At 35.8% G+C, this 26,836-nt stretch overlaps 1 protein-coding gene across 2 annotated transcripts in view; it reads left to right on the top strand.

The window, feature by feature from the left end:
• The window catches only part of LOC131231722 (amidase 1), a 71,554-nt gene that overhangs the window by 26,684 nt on the left and 18,034 nt on the right, over positions 1–26,836 (top strand). For both annotated transcript variants that reach the window (XM_058228023.1, XM_058228024.1), the window contains exon 7: positions 569–737. In XM_058228023.1, the coding sequence (XP_058084006.1) occupies positions 569–737 (169 nt within the window). The remainder of the gene's footprint in view (positions 1–568; positions 738–26,836) is intronic.

Genomic DNA, 26,836 nt, shown 5'->3' with positions numbered 1-26,836 from the left:
CCCTTTTGGTAATATGTTCTTTGATACTTTGTGTAGGTCCATGCTTGCCATGACCTACAAAATGCCCAGTTCTCCTTCAAATGCATGTTCCTATATCACTGATCTAATCTTTTTGTGTGTGTGTGTGTGTATGTGTGTGTGTGTGTGTGTATTTGAAAAAATTGAGTTGCATTATTGAGGATTCTTGAGTAGCATTCGTAATCATAAAATTTCAATTGTTTTTGCTTGATTGGTATGCAAGTACGTTATCATGACTTCCGCTTGACAGGGTAGGCCTTGTAAAGCTTCAATTCTCTTGATCCTTTGATGTTTGATTTTTTGGGGATCAAAGTGTTGTGGTTGTGCATAGAGGTCTGTTTTTCTCATTATATTGCTTTGTATTGAGGGGTTAGTTAGGGCCATCCCCTATCCAGGCGTATCTATTTTGTTTCATGAAATATACACAGCAGTGGCGGTGTGGTATTATTATTATTATTGTTATTAATATTTATTATCATGATTCCCTTATAAAAATTGTATGTGATTTTTTTTTTTTTGGTGCTGATGCCTCAAAAATTTTGAATCATAGGTATGAGTTCAAAAGCAACCATGGAGAATGGGTCATCACAGTGAAACCCGATTTAGGTCCTGGAATATCTGAACGAGTTTGGAAAGCTATTAGGACAACGGGTGAGGATGTTGAATGGTGTCATGCAGTTAAGAATGAACTCCGTGCATCACTTAGTTCTCTTTTGGAGGTACTTCGATCTCGTTATAAATTTCTTTTTTTAGTTTGGATGCACTAGTGAATTGGATTGCGGACATTTCATTTAGCGTTCAGAGTCAACGGCAAGAATTAATGATGTTTCCTAGTATTCATAATGAATAAGTGGTCTTCTGATTGCAGTTATGTTTCTTTCGAGTCCAACTTGAAAGAAAGTTAATTGCAATTTGGAGCCTAGATAATAATATTGGTAAGGAAATAAATTACAATTCATTTGTTTCCCCTTCATTTGGCTAATAGTTGCAGATCAATTCAATAGTTCCTGAAGATGTGCCCTTATTACCCAAGGAAAATGATCAATTGCCAACATTTGCACGATATTATAGTGCAAACAGTTGCTGTTTGCCCCATGTGATATGTTGATCACATCCACTCTAACCATCTTGCATGCCATCCTTTTTTGTTCATGGACCTAAAAATCAGGCCAATCCATGACTCAGGCGGGCCACATGATCAGGAAAAAATTTAGAGGGGATGTCCACCCTTGACTATTATAGTGGGCCCACCCCATGATTTAAGTATTGGCATCGGCGCATGTATTGCACCCATACCGGTATCGCATGGAAATATCTCATGTATCGCAAATTGCACCAACTGTTTTTTGGGAAACATTGGCAAATTGTGATTTTTTAAAATGAAACTTTATGGGTTGTTAAAATGACATTATTACACACTTAGAACTCAAAAGATCACAAAAAATGAATGCACATAATAAGTTTCCTTTTTATAGTCCTACACTATGCATTGTTTGACAGAAGTGATTCAGTTATATTTAAAAATCAATTCATATAATTTATAAATCATAGAATACATGTATAAAAACATGACCAATACACTCAAATATTTTCATAATTTTTAATGTTTTAAAATTAAAATTTAAAGTAATAAATATAAAAATCACTACTATTTCTATAATTCATAAAAGTTATTAGCACATTCATTGTATTAATTACTTTCACTAAATTTATACAATGTATGATGCATTATTTAACAAAATATATATTTTCAATTATTTTTTTTTATAATGTTTAAAAAACTTTAATTTAATTTTGAAAATAAATGAGTGTGACTGATGCTAAAGTCAGCATACACTCATGAATAGATAAATATTAGGAACAAATAGGATTTGGTTAATGTAATTAAAAAAAAAAAATTATTTATTTGTTTTTCATTAATTTTTTTTTTTCAAAAATTCTTGTAACTTCCTTCAATCTGTAGATCAGCCTCCAAGTACCCTCATATGATTTTTTCACACTCTAATTACCAGTTAAATGGGTGAAATCATGAAAATTTCAGATTTTCCTGAAATTCCCTCATTTTGAACAAAATAAAAATTGGAGACAGTTTTCCAAATATCACCAATATTGGTGATTTTATCAATAATATTGTTGATATTATTGGTATCGTTAGGTCAACAAGACCGAAATTTATGGAAGTATAAAAATTTCCAAATATCGCTGATATTTTCGATAATATTGGTAGTACTTGGCCATACTATTGATATCAGTGATACTTTAAGAAGAATCCCTTGTAAAAATTTTCTAGTATTGATGATACCGTCAATAATATACCTGATATTAGCAATAATATTCCCAATATCCGAGAAACATCCGTAAATAGGTGAAAATTGACATACATTTAGAAAAAATTTCAAAAACCCAAAAATCTTCATTTTTTAGGAGTTTCTTTCGAATTTTTTTTCTTATGTGATTTTGATCACACTATTGGTTTATATTGAGTAAAAGTTTGGATTTTGAGAGAAATCTTGACTTGAAAAGAAGATGGGCTGGAACTCAAAGGTGACAAAAAATCCCTAGAAACTTCGTTTATTTTTTCAAATGTTAGCATGGATTGTAATGGAATCCTATGGAAATCCATGTTTGTGCATGATTATCATGCATTGACAAGGATTTGTAGTGAAAAAATAACATTTAAGTGAAAATGGGGCAAATTGGAAAAATCCAAAATTTTCCATTTTTATATTGGAAACTGTGTTTTTCATTGTTAATTAACGTGGAAATTTAATATATTTATGAGTGTTGGCCAATTTATTGATTGAACGCAAATTTTATATATTTATTTTATGTTGATTTCTTTTAATAACACATGGTTAGGTCCCTATAAAATGGAACTTATTATGTATAGTTTTTTTAACAATATTTTTATTTCTATATGTGTAAATATGGGTCTTTTAACATCTTTTAGTTTTACTAAAAGATTCTCCCAATTTTTCCCAATGTTTTCCTTTGACAACAATATTTCCGTGTATCGACAATAAGTTGATAATATCAATGATATCTATACATGTTTTCGTATTCCTAGTCTTCGATACATGTAACGATACCGAAACTTTGAATACTGATTGGAGGTTAAAATCCATCATTTTTTTTGAAAGATGAAAATTTTATTAGCCCTCGAAGTGAGGAAAGAAAGGAAAAGGAGAAAAACTACAAGGGAAAGGGACAACTGGAGCCGCCTTAACGAAGGCTGCCCACTTAGTCACCAAATGAATCACTTTACAAATGACCTGCCTAACCCATTCCTCCTCATTTCTAAAACATCTACCATTTATGGCCTTCCAAATAACCTAGAGAACCACCATAATGAGCAAATGCCAACCCGCTTTCCCAGCCTTGCCAACTCCGCCTCCATGCCAAGCCCACAAGAGATCGTCAGCCTTCTTTGGCACAACCCAATCCGTGTGGAGAAGACAAAGGAAAAACTCAACCTTGGTAACGAAAGGACAATAAATAAGAATGTGATGGATTGATTCCTTATTCTCCATATGCATCAAGCAAAGATTCAGAAGGACGAGAGCGCGTCTTTGCAGGTTATCGATAGTGAGAATCCTCTTCTTCCCAACTAGCCACACAAAGGCAGCAACCTGAGGAAGGGCTCCATAGAACCAATGGAACTAAGGGAGGGAAATACTGGAGTGATCGGAGAGCATAAAGCGATTTAACCGAGAATTTCCCTGAACTTTGACCTGAACAAATAATTTCGTCTTCTTGGAACAAGTCTGGCTTGATCGAATGTAGCAAGAGCAATAAGGCTAGCCACTCCACAAGTTCCTCTTCCGATAGAATTTTGTGGCGATGGGGAGACCAAACTATCTGACCACCTTCCGTCGAGAAGCATTCCTTGACTTCAACGAACCAATCGGGAGCTAAACGAGCAATGAGGGGGAAAGAGTCCTGAAGCGCAACAGTGTTGCACCAAATGTCTACCCAAATTCTTATACGCGATCCGTTGCCAATTTTAAAGGAAGTGCCTCTACGAACAATGGGCTATAACTCCATCATCGCTTTCCACGCAGCAGAAGCCCTATAAAGCGAAGATTGGTTTGCAAACCAACCCCCCACTTGCAAACAGTACCTACCGACAACTAAGTTTCCCCCAAAGCTTGTCCTCTTTGACACTGAATTTTCAGATCCATTTCCCTAAAAGAGCTTTGTTCATGGTTTCCAAAGGTTTAATCCCAGCTCCCCCTTCCGAAATAGGCTTGCACGCTTCACTCCATCTAAGCAAATGAAACTTTCTACCCACCAAGGTGTTCGGTATCGGTTACGTATCGGTCGATATATAACGGTAACGACGGACCCCGTTTTCCTCAAAAATAGGTATTTATACTTTTTATTCAATGTATTATTGTTTTAATGGTAGAATATGATGTGTTAATCATAATAGAACATATTAATGTCCATTTAACAGATTATTGTTGTGATTTTATATATATTTTTTATTTTTTCTATTTACGCACTATTTTTAGCCATTTTTTTTTTAAATTCGAAATTTCTATTTTTATTCAATGTTTTGTTGTTTTAATTGTAGAATATGATGTGTTAATCATAGTAGACATATTAATGTCCATTTAACAGATTATTGTTGTGATTTTATATTGTTTTATATTTTTTTCTATTTATGCACTATTTTCGACCCTTTTCGAAAAATCAATTTTTATTCAATGTTTCGTTGTTTTAATGGTAGAATATGATGTGTTAATCATAGTAGAACATATTAATGTCCATTTAACAGATTATTGTTGTGATTTTATATATATTTATATATTTTTTCTATTTACACACTATGTTCAGCCTTTTTTTTTTAATTTAAAATTCGAAAAATCATTTTTTATTCAATGTTTTGCTATTTTAATGGTAGAATATGATGTGTTAATCATAGTATAATATATTAATATCCATTTTACGGATTACTGTTATGATTTTATATATATATATATATATATATATATATATATATATATATATATATATTATATTTTTTCTATTTACGCACTATTTTCGGCCATTTTTTTTAAAAATTCAAAAAATCAAATTTTATTCAATGTGTTATTTTAATGGTAGAATATGATGTGTTAATCATAGTAGAACATATTAATGTCCATTTAATAGATTATTGTTATAATTTTATATATTTTTTCTATTTAAGCACTAATTTTGACCCTTTGTTTTTTTAAAAATTCGAAAAATCAATTTTTATTTAATGTGTTGCTGTTTTAATGGTAGAATATGATGTGTTAATCATAGTAGAACATATTAATGTTCATTTGACAGATTATTGTTGTGATTTTATAATTTTGTTTATATTTTTTCTATTTTTGGCCATTTTTTTTTAAAATTAAGAAAATCATTTTTTATTCAATGTGTTGCTGTTTTAATGGTAGAATATGATGTGTTACTCATAGTAGAACATATTAATGTCCATTTAACAGATTATTGTTGTGATATATATATATATATATATATATATATATATATATATATATATATATATATATATATATATATATATAATATTTTTGGCTTTTTTTAAAAAAAAAAAATTCGAAAAATAATTTCTTATTCAATTTGTTGCTGTTTTAATGGTAGAATTTGATATGTTAATCATAGTAAAACATATTAATGTCCTTTTAACAAATTATTGTTGTGATTTTATATTTTTTATATATTTTTTTTCTATGTTTGAATTAGTGACTTTATGTTTATATTTTCTTATTTGGGACAATTTTTGGAGCTTCTTAGGTTTTAGAACATAAAATCATATTTATTGATTAGATTCAGATGTTTGAAGTTTCTGTTATTAATCTATTTACATTAGGTTTTCGAGATTTAAATTAATTAATTCATTCATTCTCCTATAAAAAGTAAATACTGTATATAAATTTAGAATAACGAGTAGACTCACTATCTCACATAGACATAGGTCATATCTAATCTACCTAAGGAAATGTCTGGGTCTGGCCAATAAGTGAAGATATTGGATGGCAACATTGTTAGAGGGTAGGTGGTACTAGGCACTAAATGAAGTGCAACTATTGTGATAGACTAGTAACTGGTGGAATTACGCGTCTCAAACAACATTTGACACATCGAAAGGGTCAAGTTGCGGGATGTACTAGAGTACCAAAAGAGAATGATTTTAATGCAAGCCAGTCTAGATGAATCGAAGGTTAAACGTGTTGCTGGACAAAAAAAGGAAGATGAGATTTTGGATGCGGCCCGACAGAAGGCGTTTGGTCATGAATATATGGGCGTTCGTGATGAAGATATTATTGATTTTGACAAAGATTTAGATCGGGAATTAATTATAGCTAGGAGAGAGCTTGCTTCTTGCTCGTGAAGAGGAATAACATCGCTGCATGTTTGACGCGAGTGGGTCAATACGTGATACAAGGAGGGGGGGAGTGGGAGTGCGACTGCTTTGCAGGTGGGGGTGGGGGGTAGGTTTGGTGAGTTACGACGTATGTTTGAGAGCCGACGACACGTGATGCCCCTATTCATTTGGATGAAGAAGTAAATGAGCCTAGGAGACCCTCTATTGATCCAATCCTGTTTAGGAAAGAATCAACTAAACAAAAGAAGATAAAACAAATGTGGAATAGAACTTCTGTTGACAAGCTAGGTAGGGCAGTGGGAAAGTTATTTATACATGCCAACATACCTCCTAACGCGGCCAATTCTCCATATTGTTAGGTGGTAATTAATACAGCAACAGAAGCAGGTGAAGGAATTAAGGGCCTGTTTGGTTTTCCAAATTACATCGTATTTGGATGTAAAGAAGTAATAATTACTTCTTACATGTAATTATAATGATTGGTACTACTTCCATTGACTGTTATCACATGTTTGTTTAATACAAAAAATACGGTGTATTAGAGATAAAATCACCAGCCGTATGTTTGGTTCAATGGTGTAATAGGCATGTCAAATAAAAAATGATGTTATGGTGTCATTTACCTCACCTCTAATACAACTGCAAATGCTGTTTGATTTCCATTGCAATTCCAAAAAAAGTAAGATTGTTGACCGTTGCTCAGAGTGACCACCGGTCACCGGTCAATGTGTTCTCACCCCCAATTTCTGTACATCTTTAATCCACGCCGTTCATCAATATTTAATCATGTGCTCCCTGTTCTATACATCTTTCATCCACGCCGTTCATCCATATTTAATCATCCGTGCTAATACTTGACACAAGAAGATGCTAAGGATTGGACTCTCTTCTAATCAGTTGGTGGTTTAAATGTGGGTGTTATTTTAATATCCTAAAATTTTAAGCTTGACTTACCTTTTGGATACAAGTTGTTCTGATTTTAACCAAGTACATTCATATAACTTCGATTTCTTTCTCTAGTTAATCTTGATTTTTTTTTATAAGCTCTCATCCAGTTTGCCTCTAATTATGAGTTAAACATCTGGAATGCACCATGGGTAGATTTGCTAGGATTGTTCTAATGGTGTGGGGGGTGTGAGTGTGTTTGGTGGATCAGAGGATATTGACACAGATTTTTTCAGAAGAATAACATTGAATTAGCATGCACAGATTTGTAACCTTCAGAACAGGTTCACCACAAATGAAAGTCTATTGAAAAGTGCAAAAAGACCAGAGAAGGACAAGGGGAAAACCCTGTTTCAATTCTTTTTTCCCTATCCCTCTTCCTCCCCCCCCCCCTGTATTGTGTAAAAAATTGCACCAGCTATTACAAATGGTGTTCGCAAGAGCAACCTAGTTCAATCAGGCCACCGTTTCAGAGTATGTAAAAAATTGCACCAGCTATTACAGATGGTGTTCACAAGAGCAACCTAGTTCAATCAGGCCACCGCTTCAGAAGTATGACCTGGGAGGGGAAGGAGATCTGTTCAAAGCTCCGAAGCCATCATAGAAGAACCCGAAGTGGGGCTTGAGTCGCTTGACCCCATGACTGTTGCCATTTCCATGATTTCCATTGGTGAAGATGTTATCTGCCCAGAGATGATGAAGGTTATAGGCATTGAATCAATTCAAAGCAAACAACTGTTAAATGAGGTCTTCTATGAGTGCAAGAATGACCTTTTACAGAAATCTATCCTCGTTTAGCAGCAAATCCATTTCAAAAACATGTAAATAAAATATGTTTTCATAGTCCATGACACTACAAAACCTATGTAAATCATTGTCCAAAACATATCCCAGAACGTCCAAAAAAAAACAAAATAAAAACTAGCTAGTAGCGCCACGAGAAGAGATGAATGGAGAGGATAAACATCAAGCAACCGACTATTATCCGTATCAAGGCCTCCAGTGCATGCGGCGTTTCTTCAACGCCATCTCCCTGTGTCCCGTGGCCAACACTATAATGACAGTAATATGATGCTGATCTTGAGCTCCCTATAGGATCTTTGCTGCAACCGGCAATGCAATGAGGTCCATGCGTCGATCCCATGTTCTCATAATCCTCTTCCAATTCGGCCACTGCTGCATTCTGATGAGTTGAAGCCTTGCAGAAAGCAGTCCATTGAGTAAATGCCTCCGACGCTGATTTGTAGCTTCTGAAGCGGGTGGAGGAATATCCCTCTACCTGTTGACGGCACTCCTCCCACTTATAATAGATCCCGGGTCTTCGACCATTGAAAACAACGTACATCTTTTTACCCATCTGTACATTACGATATATTATTAACAATGTCAAACCATTTGTATTAATACTGGAACATATTAGGATAAAAATTACTATTTGTATATAACCACATCAGATAAGTGAAGATACAGCGACTGTTAACCCCTAATACCTGAAGCGATGCCCGAAAGTGTAAGGCTGTGTACTTATCCTATACAGATTGTAAATATGAACAGGGTAGTCATATAATTAAAACGAATTTACCAGCAGATTAAAACAGGTAATGCAGGTTAACAAGCATCTATGGATAGATCATTAAATACGCATCACAATCCAAAAAAGAAACAAAAAATATCATCCAATATAACCCACATTCATCCAGTTAGTGAACACAACTAGCGCGTGAAACTGAAAAAAGTTATGTCAAAACAGGAACCCAAACGGTCAGGTGGAAGGGACCATGCTCAGTCGGACGACTGATCCGGAGCAAGCAGCATCAGCACAAACTCTAACCTCCTATGCTCAGGGAGAGAAAGGAATGAAGCAGATTGTTGTTCGACTTTCGATAGTATCCTTATTGCGTGTATGATCTCATGACTTGTAAGGCCCTCAATCTGCTCCAGAGCTGGTACAACTTGCGACATTCGTACCATGTCCCTCCCTTGGTGTATGGTAATAGCTAGTGACTTGACGGCTTTAGCAATGTCACTCATTCCGTTGCTTATGATATCACAAGGGCGATTCATTCTAGCTCTCTTCCTTGAATTGTTTGTGCTTCCTGTGTTGACCGAGTTGTTCCCATTCACAGACGGATTTCGGTTTGCAATATGCGTACTATCATGATTTTGATACGACCAATGGATGTTAGGCGCACTGTCCCCAACATCGTCACTCGATAACACGAGTGTATCGTCATTCAGATCGACTGACGGTGTCTATGAAGTATCAGGATCCCTGGACCGTTTCGATAGCTAAGTATTACGCATGTTTCCTGTGGAAGCACGCAATCTAGTCGCTCGGTCATTACCAAATAGGTATGTTAGGTCATCGTACCTTCGCACCGTTTTCCCCCGAACATGTTGTGCGTAAGGATTTGACTAGTGACAACAACGAAGAAAAACCAATATAAGTAAACATACATGGGAAGATACGTACAACTTAAAAAGGTATTAATTGCTTAAGTTATATAGAATTTTATTTCTAAAATAGTCTCACCCGTATGTAATCCTCCCAAACATCGTCTGGAGCGGTCACTATCTTCAAGTCATCGTCCCATCCAAACCCACTAGCGTTTAGGGTGTCCCGGACCGCAAAATACAACCTCTTCAAAGTGCGAAGGCGATTCCCAACATGTTTCTCTTGCACTGTTATTCCTATTGTACTCCTCAGTCTCCACGACTGTTTTGTAGGTCTCCTTCTTAAAACCATTGGCACTCTTGCGGCCATTTGCAACCACATCCATCAGCGTATCAATAAGACGGTCATCCATTTCATCTGTCCAACGCATTACACCACTTGACGATCCATTTCCATGAGGTGATTTTAATTTATATTTCCTCGGTGTCCTTCGTGGTGTAGCACACGGGTCTTGATCAGCTTGTTTCGTTGGGATGGATTGGTTGTTTCGTTTGGTTGGTGATATTTCCCCGTCACTAACGTCAATTATCTACAAATAGTGATATGAATATATTTAATATGCATTACATCCTTGCATGATAGTCATATAATAAAGGCAAAATTTTCACTAAAATATGAATGAAGATACACACAATTCAGACATGATACAAAAGTTGAAAGAGAGAATAAGCATATTTTCAAACCTCCAAAATGATACTAATCTAGACACATGCTTGTAGGTAACTGAGATTACAACCACATATTTCTTTATCCTACTACAAAATAACAATTTAGCATGTGAAAATCATTCTCTACGAGTCACAGGAAGAGATTCATTCCACATCCTCTCAGCTATATTGTCTCGATATGTTGCCCATTCATCCTTTTCACGTTGTGTGACATTACCCTCACATGGTGACAGATCTATACTCCCCGTTACATTCGTTGAGGTGACCTCCTCTTCAATTAAACCATCGCCTCCAAACGAACGGATAAAGTTGTGTAACACACAACATGCGATCACTATCTTTACTTGTGTTTTAAGGTTGTATTAGTGTTTTAAATAGCGGTAGCATGTTGCGTAGCGTTCAACCCTCCGTAGCGTGTAGCTAAATTGCGTAGATACTTCTATTTATTATTATTATTATTATTTAAAAAATATGATAAATATTATCAGCCACATATTTCCATGTAAAATCTCTCTTTTTCTTCAAACATTCTTCTCTCTTTAGTTCACTACTTAACCCAAAAAAAAAAAAACACGTCACAAACAAATCAGTGAATCACAAAAATCAACATTAACTTGTGAAAAATAATAGTGGTTCCCACATGGACCACACAATAAAAAACAATGCACACATACGCACACCACAGTGGGTCCACCATAGAAAACAATGTAAATCAACCCCTTCACGCACCTCAGTGGGCCCCACGTGGGCCACACCATAAAAAACAATACACATCCACACATACGCACACCACAGTGGGCCCCACGTGGGCCATACCACAGAGAAAAATCTATATCTACAGAGATATTGAAAAAAAAAGAAAAAAAATTATAAAGAACAAAAAAACGCATAGTAACTGGCATTTTAAAAGGGAAAAAATGAGAAAAAACTCAAAATACCAAGTTATTTTCATTGTACATCGAAAAAAATTCAAAAAAAGGAGCGTGCGTACCTATTTTTGTCTCAAGATGAGATTGAATTAATGAAATATGCAAAAGTTGAAGCTCCATAGCCGATCACAACCGGAATAGGGGAAATCCGATTTCCCCGTTATTTCTTCTCCATTGTTGATGAAACTACCCAAATGGAGCTCCTTGTACTCTCCAACAATCGGCCGAAGAAGCCCCTTCGAAGGGCCTTTCGATCGCAAGATTGAAGAGGGGGGAGAGGAAGCAGCATCGGTTTAGGGCCGGCTGTCAAATACACTGTTTGAAATGGCTTTGTTTTTTTATTTTTTAACTTACTGCTGTGGTGTGAGTTCACCACCATTTACGGCAGTGAAAAAACAAAAAAAAATCACCATAGGTAGCACGCGCTACCTGCGATACGTGCTACACGTTCGTAGCGTACGCTAGCACGCTACAGGGGATTTACGCTACTGTACACGCTACGTAGCATTTTTCGAGTGCTACGCTACGTATCGTACACTACCGCTACGCTACGTACACTACTCAAAACACTTGGTTGTATTGTGGAGCTGATTTGAGGATCGGAAACCGCGCTTTGAGTACTCCAAATATCCGCTCGATAACATTTCGTAATTGAGCATGTCGGTAGTTGAAAAGTTCTTTCTTACTCGAAGGATTGCGGCCCGTGCGGTATTCAATGAGGTGGTACTGTACATCGCGGTAAGGAGCCATAAATTAAGGTGAATGGGCGTAACTAGCATTAACTACGTAGTGTTTACCTACAATTAATTACGAGTAAATATCATGATTTGAAATTAAAAATCATCCTATGAAGATATTCCATCATATTTTTGTATTCGAAGTACCCTGGGGGATAGTAAAACGATCACTGGAATGTGTCAATACACGTTGTAGGACGCGTGCGTCAGAGGCAGATCCTTCCCATCTATCGAGCACATATACGAACTTCATATCAAATGTACATACGGCCATTACGCTCTGAGAGAGGATCCCTTTCCTGTTACGGTATGTTGCACTTTCCAATGCTGGAACATAGGCGGGTACATGGGTGCTATCAATTGCACCAATAGTCCTAATTTCAACATGCATTATCAGCAAAGAAATAGTAAAAAAAGTTTGCACTATAAGATGAAGGCATGTTGAATACTGTGATTACAATTGAGCTTACTTGAAAATACGTGCTCCAATTGGGATTGGCTAGAATCTCGACAAGTGTTTCCGCACTTGGGAGTTTTACAAACTCTGGATATAGTCCGACAACAGCATCCAGAGCTTTACTAAAATAATGGCTTACCGTTTCTCCAGACCGTATAAACCGGTTTCCAATGACACGGTTTCTTACATTATGGCCTATTGTATGAAAGAACATGACAAGTTGTTCTTACATACAAACATGTTCCCATCAGGAAGGAGATTTCTATCCCTGAGAAAGGAGCATAGGTTGAAGAATGTGGCCTTGTTCATTCTGAGTTGTGCAACACACACTTGGTCACCCTTTCTAATTATCCCATTTATTTTCCGGCTTCTTTCAGTCTTCAAATCTTGAGGGTGTCCTAAATAAATAATTTCTGCAATATTCTCCCACTGCAATAGTTGTTGTTGTTACAGCAAGTATAGTTCCAAATGCAGCCATTTCCTCTTCTGTCCATCCATGTCCCTCTATGTTACGATTATTTCTTGTACAACACACCGAATGATAGTTGGTCAGCAACTACCACACTATATCAAATACCAGTTTCATATCGGTCCTATAAAGTGGATCAAAACAAGACATAGAAACTTTTAGTTATACCCAAAATACACCTCCTAATTGATCATAATGAGCAACTGAACAACAGATTGTAGATGACAGACTGACCCATTAAGATAGACCCATTATTGGATACTAAATAGCTTGATTAAGCTGCTGACTACAAGTCCAATCAGGCCACACTTGTAAAGCTGTTTTGACAGTTCCCTTTAATAAATATTTGACAATTCTACATGGAACTTTATATATATATATCAGTTTCTAGAACATGATGAAGAAGGCATTGCAATACTAGAGATATGAAAATCAAATTATCAAACCACATGCTTATATAAAAAATCAATTCAACCATTCCAATTAATAATCGGCTTTGTTGACGTATCGCAGCACCATTGACTGTTTTAATCAAACCAACTTACAAATCAAAGAAGAAAAGTGAGAGAAGTGCCGTATTTGAGTGTGAGAACCTTTTGTCACTAGCTTTTCACACGTGATATAATAGCCTGATTGAAAGAGAACTAAGCTGCTAATCAGGCAAGTCTTATTTTACCTTGTCTAAAAAAATAGGTAGGTTTTCTAATCCAATACTCTTCTTTCATATACAAGATCAGACCAACATGATGGATAGTTGAGATCTCACAAGCATGTGCCATCCTGGCACATGTATGGTGTGTACCTTAGCTTTATTGCACACGACTGTGTACTTAGCAAAGGTCTCCATATAGATTTAAACCCAAATTGGGTCTATGGCCTTAGGCTGATGCAGTGACATCATTTATGGATGAAATTGGTTCTCATCGGGTAATAGGTATCAGTTTGAGCCAATCCTTTAAACCACTTGAGGCTGGTTTGGGTGTAACATTTTAGTTAATAGTAGTTATGTATTAAAAATCATATATTTTTTTGATAGGCACTAAAAGTAATTTTGAGAACCAACATTGTGCAATTTGTAATATATAATTACTATCAACTAGAATGATATTGTTTGGTTGTGGACTCCATGTAGGGGCTTATTGGAGTACCCACACACCTAGCGAGTCCAAGATTGGTTTGTATGTTTTGGATTTCAAATATAGCACCTAAGAGATCAGTTGGTAGATAAATTCTTGATTTAATATTGAGTAAGATCTTATGTCCAAATTATTAAAGAAATTATGGGTGGGGCTATATTTCGAATCAGATGGCATACACTGCATTTGTATGTTCCAAAACAATCCTCCTCTTAATAAATATTTGGCAAATCTATATGGATCTCTGTATATGTAATTTATAATCAGATTGTAGTACATGACAAAGAAGGCATTGCAATACTAGAGATATCAAGATCGAAAAAAAGAAAAAAGAAAAAAAGAGTATATTCAGTTATACTTTCCATACATCTACAAGTTAGGAATGAAAAGGATTTGGAATTCAACTGAAACTGATGCTGTTTAGGTTTTCTCTAATAAATATTTGGCAATTTTATATGAAACTCTATATATGTAATATATAAATTAGTTTCAAGAACATGACAAACAAGGCATTGCAATACTAGGGATATAAAATTTGATAAAAGAAAATAGTATCTTCAATTATACTTTCCATACAACTACCACTATGACAGTCAGTCTCCAAAAGGATTTGGAATTCAACTGATACTGATGCTGTATTGGAATTCATATGTTTAAAATTTTAACAGACATGGAAGTATATTGATCTGGGTCCAGTTGTGACCGATCATCAATAAGTCATGCCCAGAAGAGATGTACATAATCTGGTTTTAATCCCAAGTGAAGGAGTTAAACTAGAAAATGTAAATTATTTTACTATATTAAGCAATAGAAAACAGGCATCAGAACTGCTGAACATATACTCAGAGATTGTTCTTATATGACATAGCATCCATCGAAACACTACTTTTTACCATCCAGAACTGCTAATTAGGAATAAGTAGATTGCATACAGTACCATCTCTTAGTACATTGTAGGTCAGGAAGATCTCCTTTTTTTTTTTTAAAAAAAAAAAAAAAAATACAAATAAACATTTTTGTTTATTTTTCTGTACCTGGTGCAAATATATTAGAGAAGCAAGCATTCCAGAACATTGGAATGGATGCAGAGCAGCCAATAAACACCTTGTAACCATGGTAGGCTGTATGTGCACAGGTATTAACATAAATCATTATGCACTGTCCCCGTGCATTTGCACAACAGAAAATCGCAAACAGTACCAAACACCCTAGCTATGGAAGAAGGATGAAAAGAACATTTGTAGAAAGATATTTTTATCGAAATCTACATCATTGTTTAAATGGCAATAACACTATTCCTCATCAAAGGAGAAGAAGAAGAATAACAGGGTGCATTCGGCTGTCATTGCCGAAGATGTTGGTTCTTTAGCAACCCATCCGATGGCATTGCAGGGCTAGCTTTGTGTTTCATCTTGGTGGGCCACATATGTGGCGAAGAATATCAGGTCGTCATCAGATGGCCCACATGTTTCACCCAAAATAAAAGTCATCAGGTGGTCCACATATGCTGGGCCCCGTGCACAACACCAGGATTGTTCTTTTTCCAGTTTCTTCTACCCATATCCACTAAGTACTGACATAGAAGAAAGGATGATTTCTTACCTGTTCTGGAGTTGGCGTAGGTTATGGGGAAGATGTCACGATCTTACGGCAGAGAGAACCGCTATCGGAGAGAGGAAACTGGTACCATAAAGGGTAAACACCTCATAGAATGGAATGCACGATTTTCCAATAACATGCAAGCCATGTAAATTGTATTATCATGTAAGGCAAGAAACTTGCATTAACATGCAAGACGGGAACATTGGAAGAACATGCAAAACATAAAAATCGTCTGGGAAGAAGATGAATCGAATCGCTGTAAACAACACAACAACCCTCTATAAGTACCTGCTATCCTATGGAGATGCTGTGGAATCTGCCGATGAGCAGCTTTCTCACAAGCTCCGAACCCCTTGTCGAGCATGGAAACAGGGAAGAAATGGGATATGAATATCGGAATTTCAGATGACGACGCACCACGTGTTCTCTGCAAAAAGAAGAGCGGAGATACATATGAAAGTATATCGCCGTCGTCGTCTTACCTTATCAAAGAATTTGCTTTGGGACGCTGGTTCGGTGCCTTGGTGAAGACGACGCAATGAGAGAAATGACTATTTTAAGTATTGCATTGACGGACCACGGAAGATGCAGTGCTCATGCGGACCACGACACTATACGGTGCCAGCTTCTGCTGCCTCGATATCGTCTCTCTGATTACATGTAGAGATGTATTTCGGGCGGCTACTTTTCGGCGAACTGCCGCCATTTCTAACATAGCTGTATGGCGTTTAAATCCGGTTTTTTTCAAACAAGTGTCAGAAGTAATAATTACTTCTTTACTTCCGATTGACAGTAAGTCGGAAAACCAAACAAGCCCTAAAGCTCCCACAACTAGGGATATTAGGGGGAAATGGTTAGACGCAGAGTATGCGGATGTGAAAGCATACGTGGGTACCTTTAAACTTATATGGCAGATCAGAGGATGCACGATTATGTGCGATGGTTGGACCCAGATGCAGCATGATCAACTTTATGGTGTACTGCCACTTGGGAACTGTATACCACAAGTTAATTGATGCCTCAGCCGCAATAAAAAATTCTGATTTTATTCTTGGACTAATGGATAAAGTTGTGCATGAGATTAGAGAGGAGAATGTGGTGCAGATTGTGACAGATAATGAAGCATCATATAAGCTTGTAGGACATAAGTTGATGAGAAAGAGACCACATATTTTTTGGTCACCATGTGCTGCCCATTGTATTAATCTTATATTGGAAGATATTGGGAAGAAGAAGAATGTTAAGGAAATGGTCGAAAGGGCAAGAGAAGTGATGACATTTATTTACAACCATAATCAAGTAGTCGCAATAATGAGGAAGTTCACGAAAGCACGAGAGTTGCTGATGCCTGCGACGACTAGATTTGCAACAAACTTTATAACATTAGAGAGTTTACACCAGCATAAGGGAGAGTTGAGTGAGATGTTCGCTTCCCGAGATTGGCTCAACATAAAACATGGGCAGAAGACATCAGGGACACCGGTTGAAGTTGCGAACTTTTTATAGTCCTACACTATGCATTGTTTGACAGAAGTGATTCAATTATATTTAAAAATCAATTCATATAATTTATAAATCATAGAATACATGTATAAAACATGACCAATACACACACTCAAATATTTTCATAATTTTTAATGTTTTAAAATTAAAATTTAAAATAATAAATATAAAAATCACTACTATTTCTATAATTCATAAAAGTTATTAGCACATTCATTGTATTAATTACTTTCACTAAATTTATACAATGTATGATGCATTATTTAACAAAATATATATTTTCAATTATTTTTTTATAATGTTTTAAAAACTTTAATTTAATTTTGAAAATAAATGATTGTGACTGATGCTAAAGTCAGCATACACTCATGAATAGATAAATATTAGGAACAAATAGGATTTGGTTAATGTAATTAAAAAAATATATTATTTATTTATTTTTCATTAAAAAAAATTTTTCAAAAATTCTAGAAACTTCCTTCAATCTCTAGATCAGCCTCCAAGTACCCTCATACGATTTTTTCACACTCTAATTACCAGTTAAATGGGTGAAATCATGAAAATTTCAGATTTTCCCGAAATTCCCCCATTTTGACCAAAATAAAAATTGGAGACATTTTCCAAATATCACCAATATCGGTGATATTATCAATAATATTGTTGATATTATCGGTATTGTTAGGTCAACGAGACCGAAATTTATGGAAGTATAAAAATATCCAAATATCGCTGATATTTTCGATAATATTGGTAGTACTTGGCCATACTATTGATATCAGTGATACTTTAAGAAGAATCCCTTGTAAAATTTTTCTAGTATCGATGATACTGTCAATAATATACTTGATATTAGCAATAATATTCCCAATATCCGAGAAACATCAGTAAATAGGTGAAAATTGACATACATTTAGAAAAAAAAATTTCAAAAACCCAAAAATCTTCATTTTTTAGGAGTTTCTTTCAAATTTTAATTCTTATGTGATTTTGATCACACTCTTGGTTTATATTGAATAAAAGTTTGGATTTTGAAAGATATCTTGACTTGAAAAGAAGAAGGGCTGAAACTCAAAGGTGACAAAAAATCCATAGAAACTTCATTTATTTTTTCAAATGTTAGCATGGATTGTAATGGAATCCTATGGAAATCCATGTTTGTGCATGATTATCATGCATTGACAAGGATTTGTAGTGAAAAAATAACATTTAAGTGAAAATGGGGCAAATTTGAAAAATCCAAAATTTTCCATTTTTATATTGGAAACTGTGTTTTTCATTCTTAATTAATGTGGAAATTTAATATATTAATGAGTGTTGGCCAATTTATTGATTGAACGCAAATTTTATATATTTATTTTATGTTGATTTCTTTTAATAACGCATGGTTAGGTCCCTATAAAATGGAACTTATTATGTATAGTTTTTTTAACAATATTTTTATTTCTATGTAAATATGGGTCTTTTAACATCTCTTGTAGTTTTACTAAAAGATTCTATAGTTTTCCCAATTTTTTCCCAATGTTTTCCTCAGACAACAATATTTTCGAGTATCGACAATAAGTCGATAATATCAATGATATCTATACATGTTTTTGTATTCCTAGTCTTCGATACATGTAACGATACTGAAACTCTAAATATTGATTGGAGGTTAAAATCCATCATTTTTTTTGAAAGATGAAAATCTGCTTTGACAATTGCAAAGAATTGACCAATATAAAGAATTAAAAGCCATCTATTTGATTATTGATGCATGGCCTATTATCAAGATATGTATTCTATCAACTAGTCATTTTTTTACAAATGATTAGGGAGTAGGTGTGAACAGTTTGAGTTCAATCCATAATTTTATAAAATTTCTACCATTTATGGCCTTCCAAATAGAACCACCATAATGAGCAAATGCCAAACCGCTTTCCCAGCCTTGCCGACTCCACCTCCATGCCCAAGCCCACAAGAGATCGTCAACCTTCTTTGGCACAACCCAATCCGTGTGGAGAAGACAAAGGAAAAACTCCCAAACCTTGGTAACGAAAGGACAATGAATAAAAATGTGATCGATCGATTCCTTATTCTCCATATACATCAAGCAAAGATTCAGAAGGACGAGAGCATGTCTTTGCAGGTTGTCGATAGTGAGAATCCTCTTCCTCCCAACCAGCCACACAAAGGCAGCAACTTGAGGAGGGGCTCCATAGAACCAATGGAAATAAGGGAGGGAAATACTGGAGTGATCGGAGAGCATATTATAAAGCGATTTAACTGAGAACTTCCCTGAACTCTGACCTGAACAAACAATTTCGTCTTCTTGGAACAAGTCTGGCTTGATCGAATCTAGCAAGAGCAATAAGGCTAGCCACTCCACAAGTTCCTCTTTTGATTGAATTTTGCGGCAAGGAGGAGACCAAACTATCTGACCACCTTCCGTCAAGAAGCACTCCCTGACTTCAACGAACCGATTGGGAGCTAAACGAGCAATGAGGGGGAAAGAGTCCTGAAAAGCAACAATGCCGCACCAGATGTCTACCTAAATTCTTATACACGATATGTTGCCAATTCTAAGGAAGTGCCTCTACGAACAATGGGCTGTAACTCCATCATCGCTTTCCACACGGTAGAAGCCTTATAAAGCGAAGATTGGTTTGCAAACCAACCCCCCACTTGCAAACCGTACCTGCCGGCAACTAAGTTTCCCCAAAGCTTGTCCTCTTTGACACTGAATTTTCAGTACATTACCCTAAAAGAGCTTTGTTCATGGTTTCCAAAGGTTTTAATCCCAGCTCCCCCTTCCGAAATAGGCTTGCACGCTTCACTCCATCTAAGCAAATGAAACTTTCTACCCACCAAGGTGTTTAGTATCAGTTACGTATTGGCCGATCCATGTGATGCGCCCCATCTGATTTTGTTACTGCCCATTAATGGTCAGGGCGTAACAGTCAGAAAACGGCTAGTTTGTTTTTTTTTTTTCTTTTTAAGCTCCGATTTTTCACTATTTTTTAATACTTTTTTCTTCCAAATTCTTCCTAAATCATTCTATTGCAATTTTCGACCTCCCTTAGCCTGAAATTAAGGATCAAAACAAGTTATATTAAGGAATTTCTTGATTCAAAGCTACGTGGGCCATTTTCCAGAAATTCCTCAAAAATAGGTATTTATACTTTTTATTCAATGTGTTGTTGTTTTAATGGTAGAATATAATGTGTTAATCATAATAGAACATATTAATGTCCATTTAACAGATTATTGTTGTGATTTTATATTTTTTTCTATTTACGCACTATTTTCGGCCTTTTTTTTTAATATTCCAAAAATCAATTTTTATTCAATGTTTTGCTGTTTTAATGGTAGAATATGATGTGTTAATCATAGTAGAATATACTAATGTCCATTTAACAGATTATTGTTGTGATTTTATATATATATATATATATATATATATATATATATATATATATAATTTTTTTTTTTCTATTTACGCACTATTTTCAGCCCTTTTTAAAAAAAATTGAAAAATCAATTTTTATTCAATGTGTTGTTGTTTTAATGGTAGAATATGATGTGTTAATCATAGTAGAGCATAGTAATGTCCATTTAACAGATTATTGTTATAATTTTATATTTTTTATATATTTTTTCTATTTACGCACTATTTTCGGCCCTTTTTTAAAAAATTTCGATTCAATGTGTTGCTGTTTTAATGGTAGAATATGATGTATTAATAATAGTAGAATATATTAATGTCCATTTAACAGATTATTGTTGTGATTTTATATACATTTATATTTTTTTCTATTTTCACACTATTTTCAGCCATTTTTTTTAAAAATTCAAAAAATCATTTTTTATTCAATGTGTTGCTGTTTTAATGGTAGAATATGATGTGTTAATCATAGTAGAACATATTAATGTCCATTTAACAGATTATTGTTGTGATTTTATATATATATATATATATATATATATATATATATATATATATATATATATATATATATTATATGCACATATTTGGCCATTTTTTTTTTAATTCGAAAAATAATTTCTTATTCAATTTGTTGCTGTTTTAATGGTAGAATTTGGTGTGTTAATCATAGTAGAACATATTAATGTCCATTTAACGGATTATTGTTATGATTATATATATATATATATATATATATTTCTATGTTTGAATTAATGACTTTATGTTTATATTTTCTTATTTTGGACAGGTTTTGGAGCTTCTTAAGGTGTAGAACATAAAATCATCTTTATTGATTAGATTCAGAAGTTCAAAGTTTCTGTTATTAATCTATTTACATTAAGTTTTCGAGATTTAAATTAATTAATTCATTCATTCTCCTATAAAAAGTAAATACTGTATACAAATTTAGAATAGCGAGTAGACTCACTATCTCATATAGACATAGGTCATATCTAATCTACCTCAGGAAATGTCTGGGTCTGGCCAACAAGTGAGGATATTGGATGGCAACATTATCAGAGGGTAGGTGGTATTAAGCACTAAATGAAGTGCAACTATTGTGATAGACTAGTAACTGATGGAATTACACGTCTCAAGCAACATTTGGCACATCGAAAGGGTTAAGTTGCGGGATATATTAGAGTACCAAAAGAGATAATGATTTTTATGCAAGCTAGTCTAGATGAGTTGAAGGGTAAACGTGTTGCTGGACAAAAGAAGAAAGATGAGATTTTGGATGCGGCCCGACAAGAGGTGTTTGCTCCTGAATATATGGGCATTCGTGATGAAGATATTATTGATTCTGACGAAGATTAAGATTGAGAATTAACTATAGCTAGGAGAGAGCTTGCGTCTTGCTCGTGAAGAGGAATAACATCGCCGCACGTTTGGTGCGAGTGGGTCAATAAGTGATACCTGGGGGGAGGGTAGGTGTGGTGGGTTACGACGTATGCTTGGGAGCCGACGAGAGGCATCTTCACGTGATGCCCCTATACATTTGGATGAAGAAGTAAATGAGCATAGGAGACCCCCTATTGATCCAATCTTGTTTAAGAAAGAATCAACTAAACAAAAAAAGATAAAACAAATGTGGAGTAGAACTTCCGTTGAGAAGTTAGGTAGGGTAGGGGCAAAGTTATTTATATATGCCAACATACCTCCTAATGTGGCCAATTCTCCATATTAGCAGGTGGTAATTGATGCAACAACAGAAGCAGGTGAAGGAATTAAAGCTCCCACGACTAGGGATATTAGGGGGAAATGGTTAGATGCAGAGTATGCGCATGTGAAAGCATACATGGCTACCTTTAAACCTATATGACAGGTCAGAGGATGCATGATTATGTGCGATTGTTGGACTGGCCCAACCAGACGCAGCATGATCAACTTCATGGTGTACTGCCACTTGGGAACTGTATACCACAAGTCAATTGATGCCTCAGCCGCAACAAAAAATTCTGATTATATTCTTGGGCTAATGGATAAAGTTGTGGATGAAATTGGAGAGGAGAACGTGGTGCAACTTGTGACAGATAATGAAGCATCATATAAGCTTGCCAGACATAAGTTGATGGGAAAGGGACCACATATTTTTTAGTCACCATGTGCTGGCCATTGTATTGATCTTATATTGGAAGATATTGGGAAGAAGAAGAATGTTAAGGAAATGGTCGAAAGGGCAAGAGAAGTGATGACGTTTATTTACAACCATAATCAAGTAGTTGCAATAATGAGGAAGTTCACAAAAGGACGAGAGTTGCTGATGCTTGCGGCGACTAGATTCGCAACAAACTTTATAGCATTAGAGAGTTTACACCAGCATAGGGGAGAGTTGAGTGAGATGTTCGCTTCCCGAGATTGGCTCAACACAAAACATGGGCAGAAGACATCAGGGACACCAGTTGAAGTTGTTAACACCATACGGGATAACAAATATTGGAAGAGGGTCAAGTCGATCCTAAAGGTGATGGAGCCACTAATGAGGGTACTTCGTCTTGTTGAAACCGACGAAGCACCTACCATGGGCTTCCTATACGACACCATGGATAAGGCGAAGTTGGCAATTCAACGTGATTGTAGAAGCTGTGCGTCTTATTAGAGGATGATCGACAAGAGATGGACAAGACAACTCCATCATGATCTTCATGCAGCAGGTTACTACCTAAATCCTAGGTACATATATGCTCAATCATTTGTTGCGGATAATGAAGTACATGTCGGGCTAAAGAATGTATTAAAGATAATAGAGCCTAACTTAGATATGCAAATAAAGGCGTTGAATGAATTAGATACATTTAGAAATCGCCTAGGTAGCTTTAGAGATGCTCTTGTATAGCATGCAGTGTATCTAGGTTGCAACTGTCCGAATGGTGGATGAATTTCGGAGAGAGTATGAAGGCTCTCCAAAAAATTGCAGTAAAAGTTTTGAGCTAGACAACATCTTCTTCTAGCTGCGAAAGGAATTGGAGTTGTTTTGCACTTAGTCATTCGAAGAATATAAATAGATTACAGACTAGGACGTTGGATAGACTTGTCTTCATGCACTAAAATATGAAGCTAAAAATGCGACGACATCATAGGAGCATTACAATCGCCGATGACACAAATTACTGTCCAATAAACTTGGACAATATTTATGATGAGGACGACCCGCTTCTACCTTAGTTGGAAACAAGGGAAAAGCAAATTGAAGAGGATAGTGAAGAATTGAAAATTGATGACCCACCAATACGCACAACGCAACAAGAGAGTCGTGCAACTGTGTTGGACCCAGAAAGAGGGACAACTTTTATGCCAAGTACGACTCAATATTAACAAAAGAGTACGAGCAGTGGTAGCGTGACCGTGTCGGATGATGGTGATGATGATGCCTTTGCCCTTGGTGATGACACTTCTGGTGTTGCTCCACACACCATACATTCGTCTACAGATCGCGAGGCCGATGAACATCGATAAGGTAGTACACGACGTTGGACTTATGAGTGTACTGAGTCACGATACAGCTAGTAGGAGGAGGGTAGGTCTAGTGGTGCACTGGGTCCGGGAGGTACGGAACATCAGTAGGCCCATGGTCCTAGGCATTATGATAGATATTCTTATGGCCAATTGGATTATGGTTATGGTTATACTGAGCCTGTTCCATCACATTCATGTTGGAGTAGTCCTCCCGATCCATATCCATATGATTATAGATATCCAGATCCAAATTCAAGTTACTCATCACAGAGACACTCAATCTCAAGATTCTCAACAGCCTGAGTACGGACACTAGTATGGCTATTCGACGGGCATTGGTGAATATCCTTACTCGGGGTCGAAGTCGTTGCCTAGTCAGGATCAGTCATCCTCTAGTTTCGTTGACTTAGTATTTCCTTCTAGCACTGAATATTATGGATATGCGGCATCTCTACCTATTGGATAACCTCAGCCTAATGATGACGATGATATGGAGGTCGAGCAACCACAAAAAAACAGATTTTCATTTTGGTGGTGACTTGTGAATTTTATTATAGTAATTGTAAGTATATATTTGTATTAAGGTAAGTATTTGCATCAGTACTATTACAAGCACACACACTGTCGAACTTGTATTTAAAATAACTCCCCTAACAACCAATCAAGTAATCCTTAATCAAGTTGCAGGGGAGTATATCAGACACTACTAAATTTTTTTATTTTATTTTATATATATATATAACTTGAGGATGACTGACAGGTCATAAGACAGGAATCACAGCCACAGGAACAGGATAGGAGGAGAAGTCTCTGACACGTTAAAGAATGAAGACTTTAAAATAAAATGAACATTGTAATTTATGCAAGTCTGGACTTGCTCTAGTCTAGACTCTAAAGTAGAGACCTCACTCAGGTCTGTTAAATTTTTAATAACTTAATATAGAATAAATTATGAAAAATAATTGCAAACACCTATACATGTAAGATATTTTGATATTACATTCATTCTAATATATCTATCATTGATAATAGATAGTTAGAAAATTAAATATATGAGTTTTGCAGTCAAATCCAAGTTGTCTGGTTCATAAATTCATCAAATTGTCCGATACAACTTCTCACCAAAGAATGGACCGTTACACCACCATAAATATGTTCCAATTATAAACGAATGTATATTTGGAATATTTAGAATATTCTGGATTTAATCCATATTTTTTCATTTTTTTGGCAAAAAATAAAATAAAATTACATCGTTATGGGTCGTTATGCCCCGTATCGACCGATACGGGGCATATCCGTATCGGTAACGGTGGGCACCATGACGCCTATCGATACCGATACCGATACCGAACACCTTACTACCCACTAAATCGCCTTTCTACAAGAAGTCCATCCTGAGCTTTTCCAATCTCTCTAAGATAGACTTCAGACATTTGAACAATGACATAAAGTACACCAACATATTTGAGAACACAAATTTAATCAAAGATAGACAAGCACCCAATGATAGAGTAATAGTCTTCTAGGAAATTAGTTTTCTTTTAATCCTCTCAATCATCGAGTCCCATAGGTGCTTAGTTGGCTTCTCGATACAAAGGGGCAAACCAAGATACTTAGTCAGAAAGAAGCTAGCCTTGCAATAAAAAATGCTAGCAAAATGCAACAACTCCTTCCCCACATGAATACCTAACAACTCTGATTTCGCCACATTAATTCTCAAACCAAAGCTGCCTCAAAACACACCGCAATCTTCCTCATTCTAATCGACTCGTCATTCGCCTCATAGAAGAGAAGAGTGTCATCCGCATACTGAAGGTGATTGATTTTGTCCTGGCAACGCGCAATAGTAAACCTGGAAAAGAGACTGTTCTCCTCGCCCTTCCAAAGCATCTGACTTAGCGCCTTCGCCACAACCACAAATAGACACAGCGACAAGGGATCGCCCTGTTTAAGGGCACAGGAAGCTCTAAAATACCCTTTCGACAATTTGTTAATCAACACAGAATACGAAGCGAAGTGAATGCAAGATTTCATCCAACCCCTCCACTTAATGCCGCAACCTAACCTCCCAAGCATGTAGTCTAGGAAATCCTAGTCCACGTGATCATAGGCTTTCTCAAAGTCTAATTTGCAGATTAGACCGCTGTTCTTCTCTTTATACATGAAGTCTATGCATTCATGAGCTATAAGGGCACTATCTAGAATATGCCTATTGAGTACAAACACCTTCTGGAATTCTAAAATGACTTCGGAGATAAATTCCCTAAATCTCGAAGCTAGAATTTTCGCCAAGATCTTGTAGGGACTACCCAACAAACTTATCGGCCTGGAATTAGTCGCTTGCTCGGCTCCTTCTTTCTTAGGAATTAAAACTATGAATGAAGCACCCAATTTGGTAGATAATCTGCCATTATCGAGCCCCAGGTTCCTTCTGCCTATTAGACCAACTGAAACGAGCCCCACCCAGAGGAAGATCCATCAAATCCTTCTTGATAACATGCCAGAATGTTTAAAAAAAGTAGATAGGAAAAATGTCTGCCCCCTAATAGAAGTAAGCCTGAATTTCACTTCCTTTTCCGAAGATGCATCCTCCGAAGAAAGATGAAAAAAGCAAAG

This window comes from Magnolia sinica, chromosome 17 (genome assembly GCF_029962835.1).
Source record: "Magnolia sinica isolate HGM2019 chromosome 17, MsV1, whole genome shotgun sequence".
Lineage (NCBI taxonomy): Eukaryota > Viridiplantae > Streptophyta > Magnoliopsida > Magnoliales > Magnoliaceae > Magnolia > Magnolia sinica.
The sequence above is the reverse complement of the archived record's forward strand: the minus strand, read 5'-3'. Positions and strand labels throughout refer to the sequence as shown.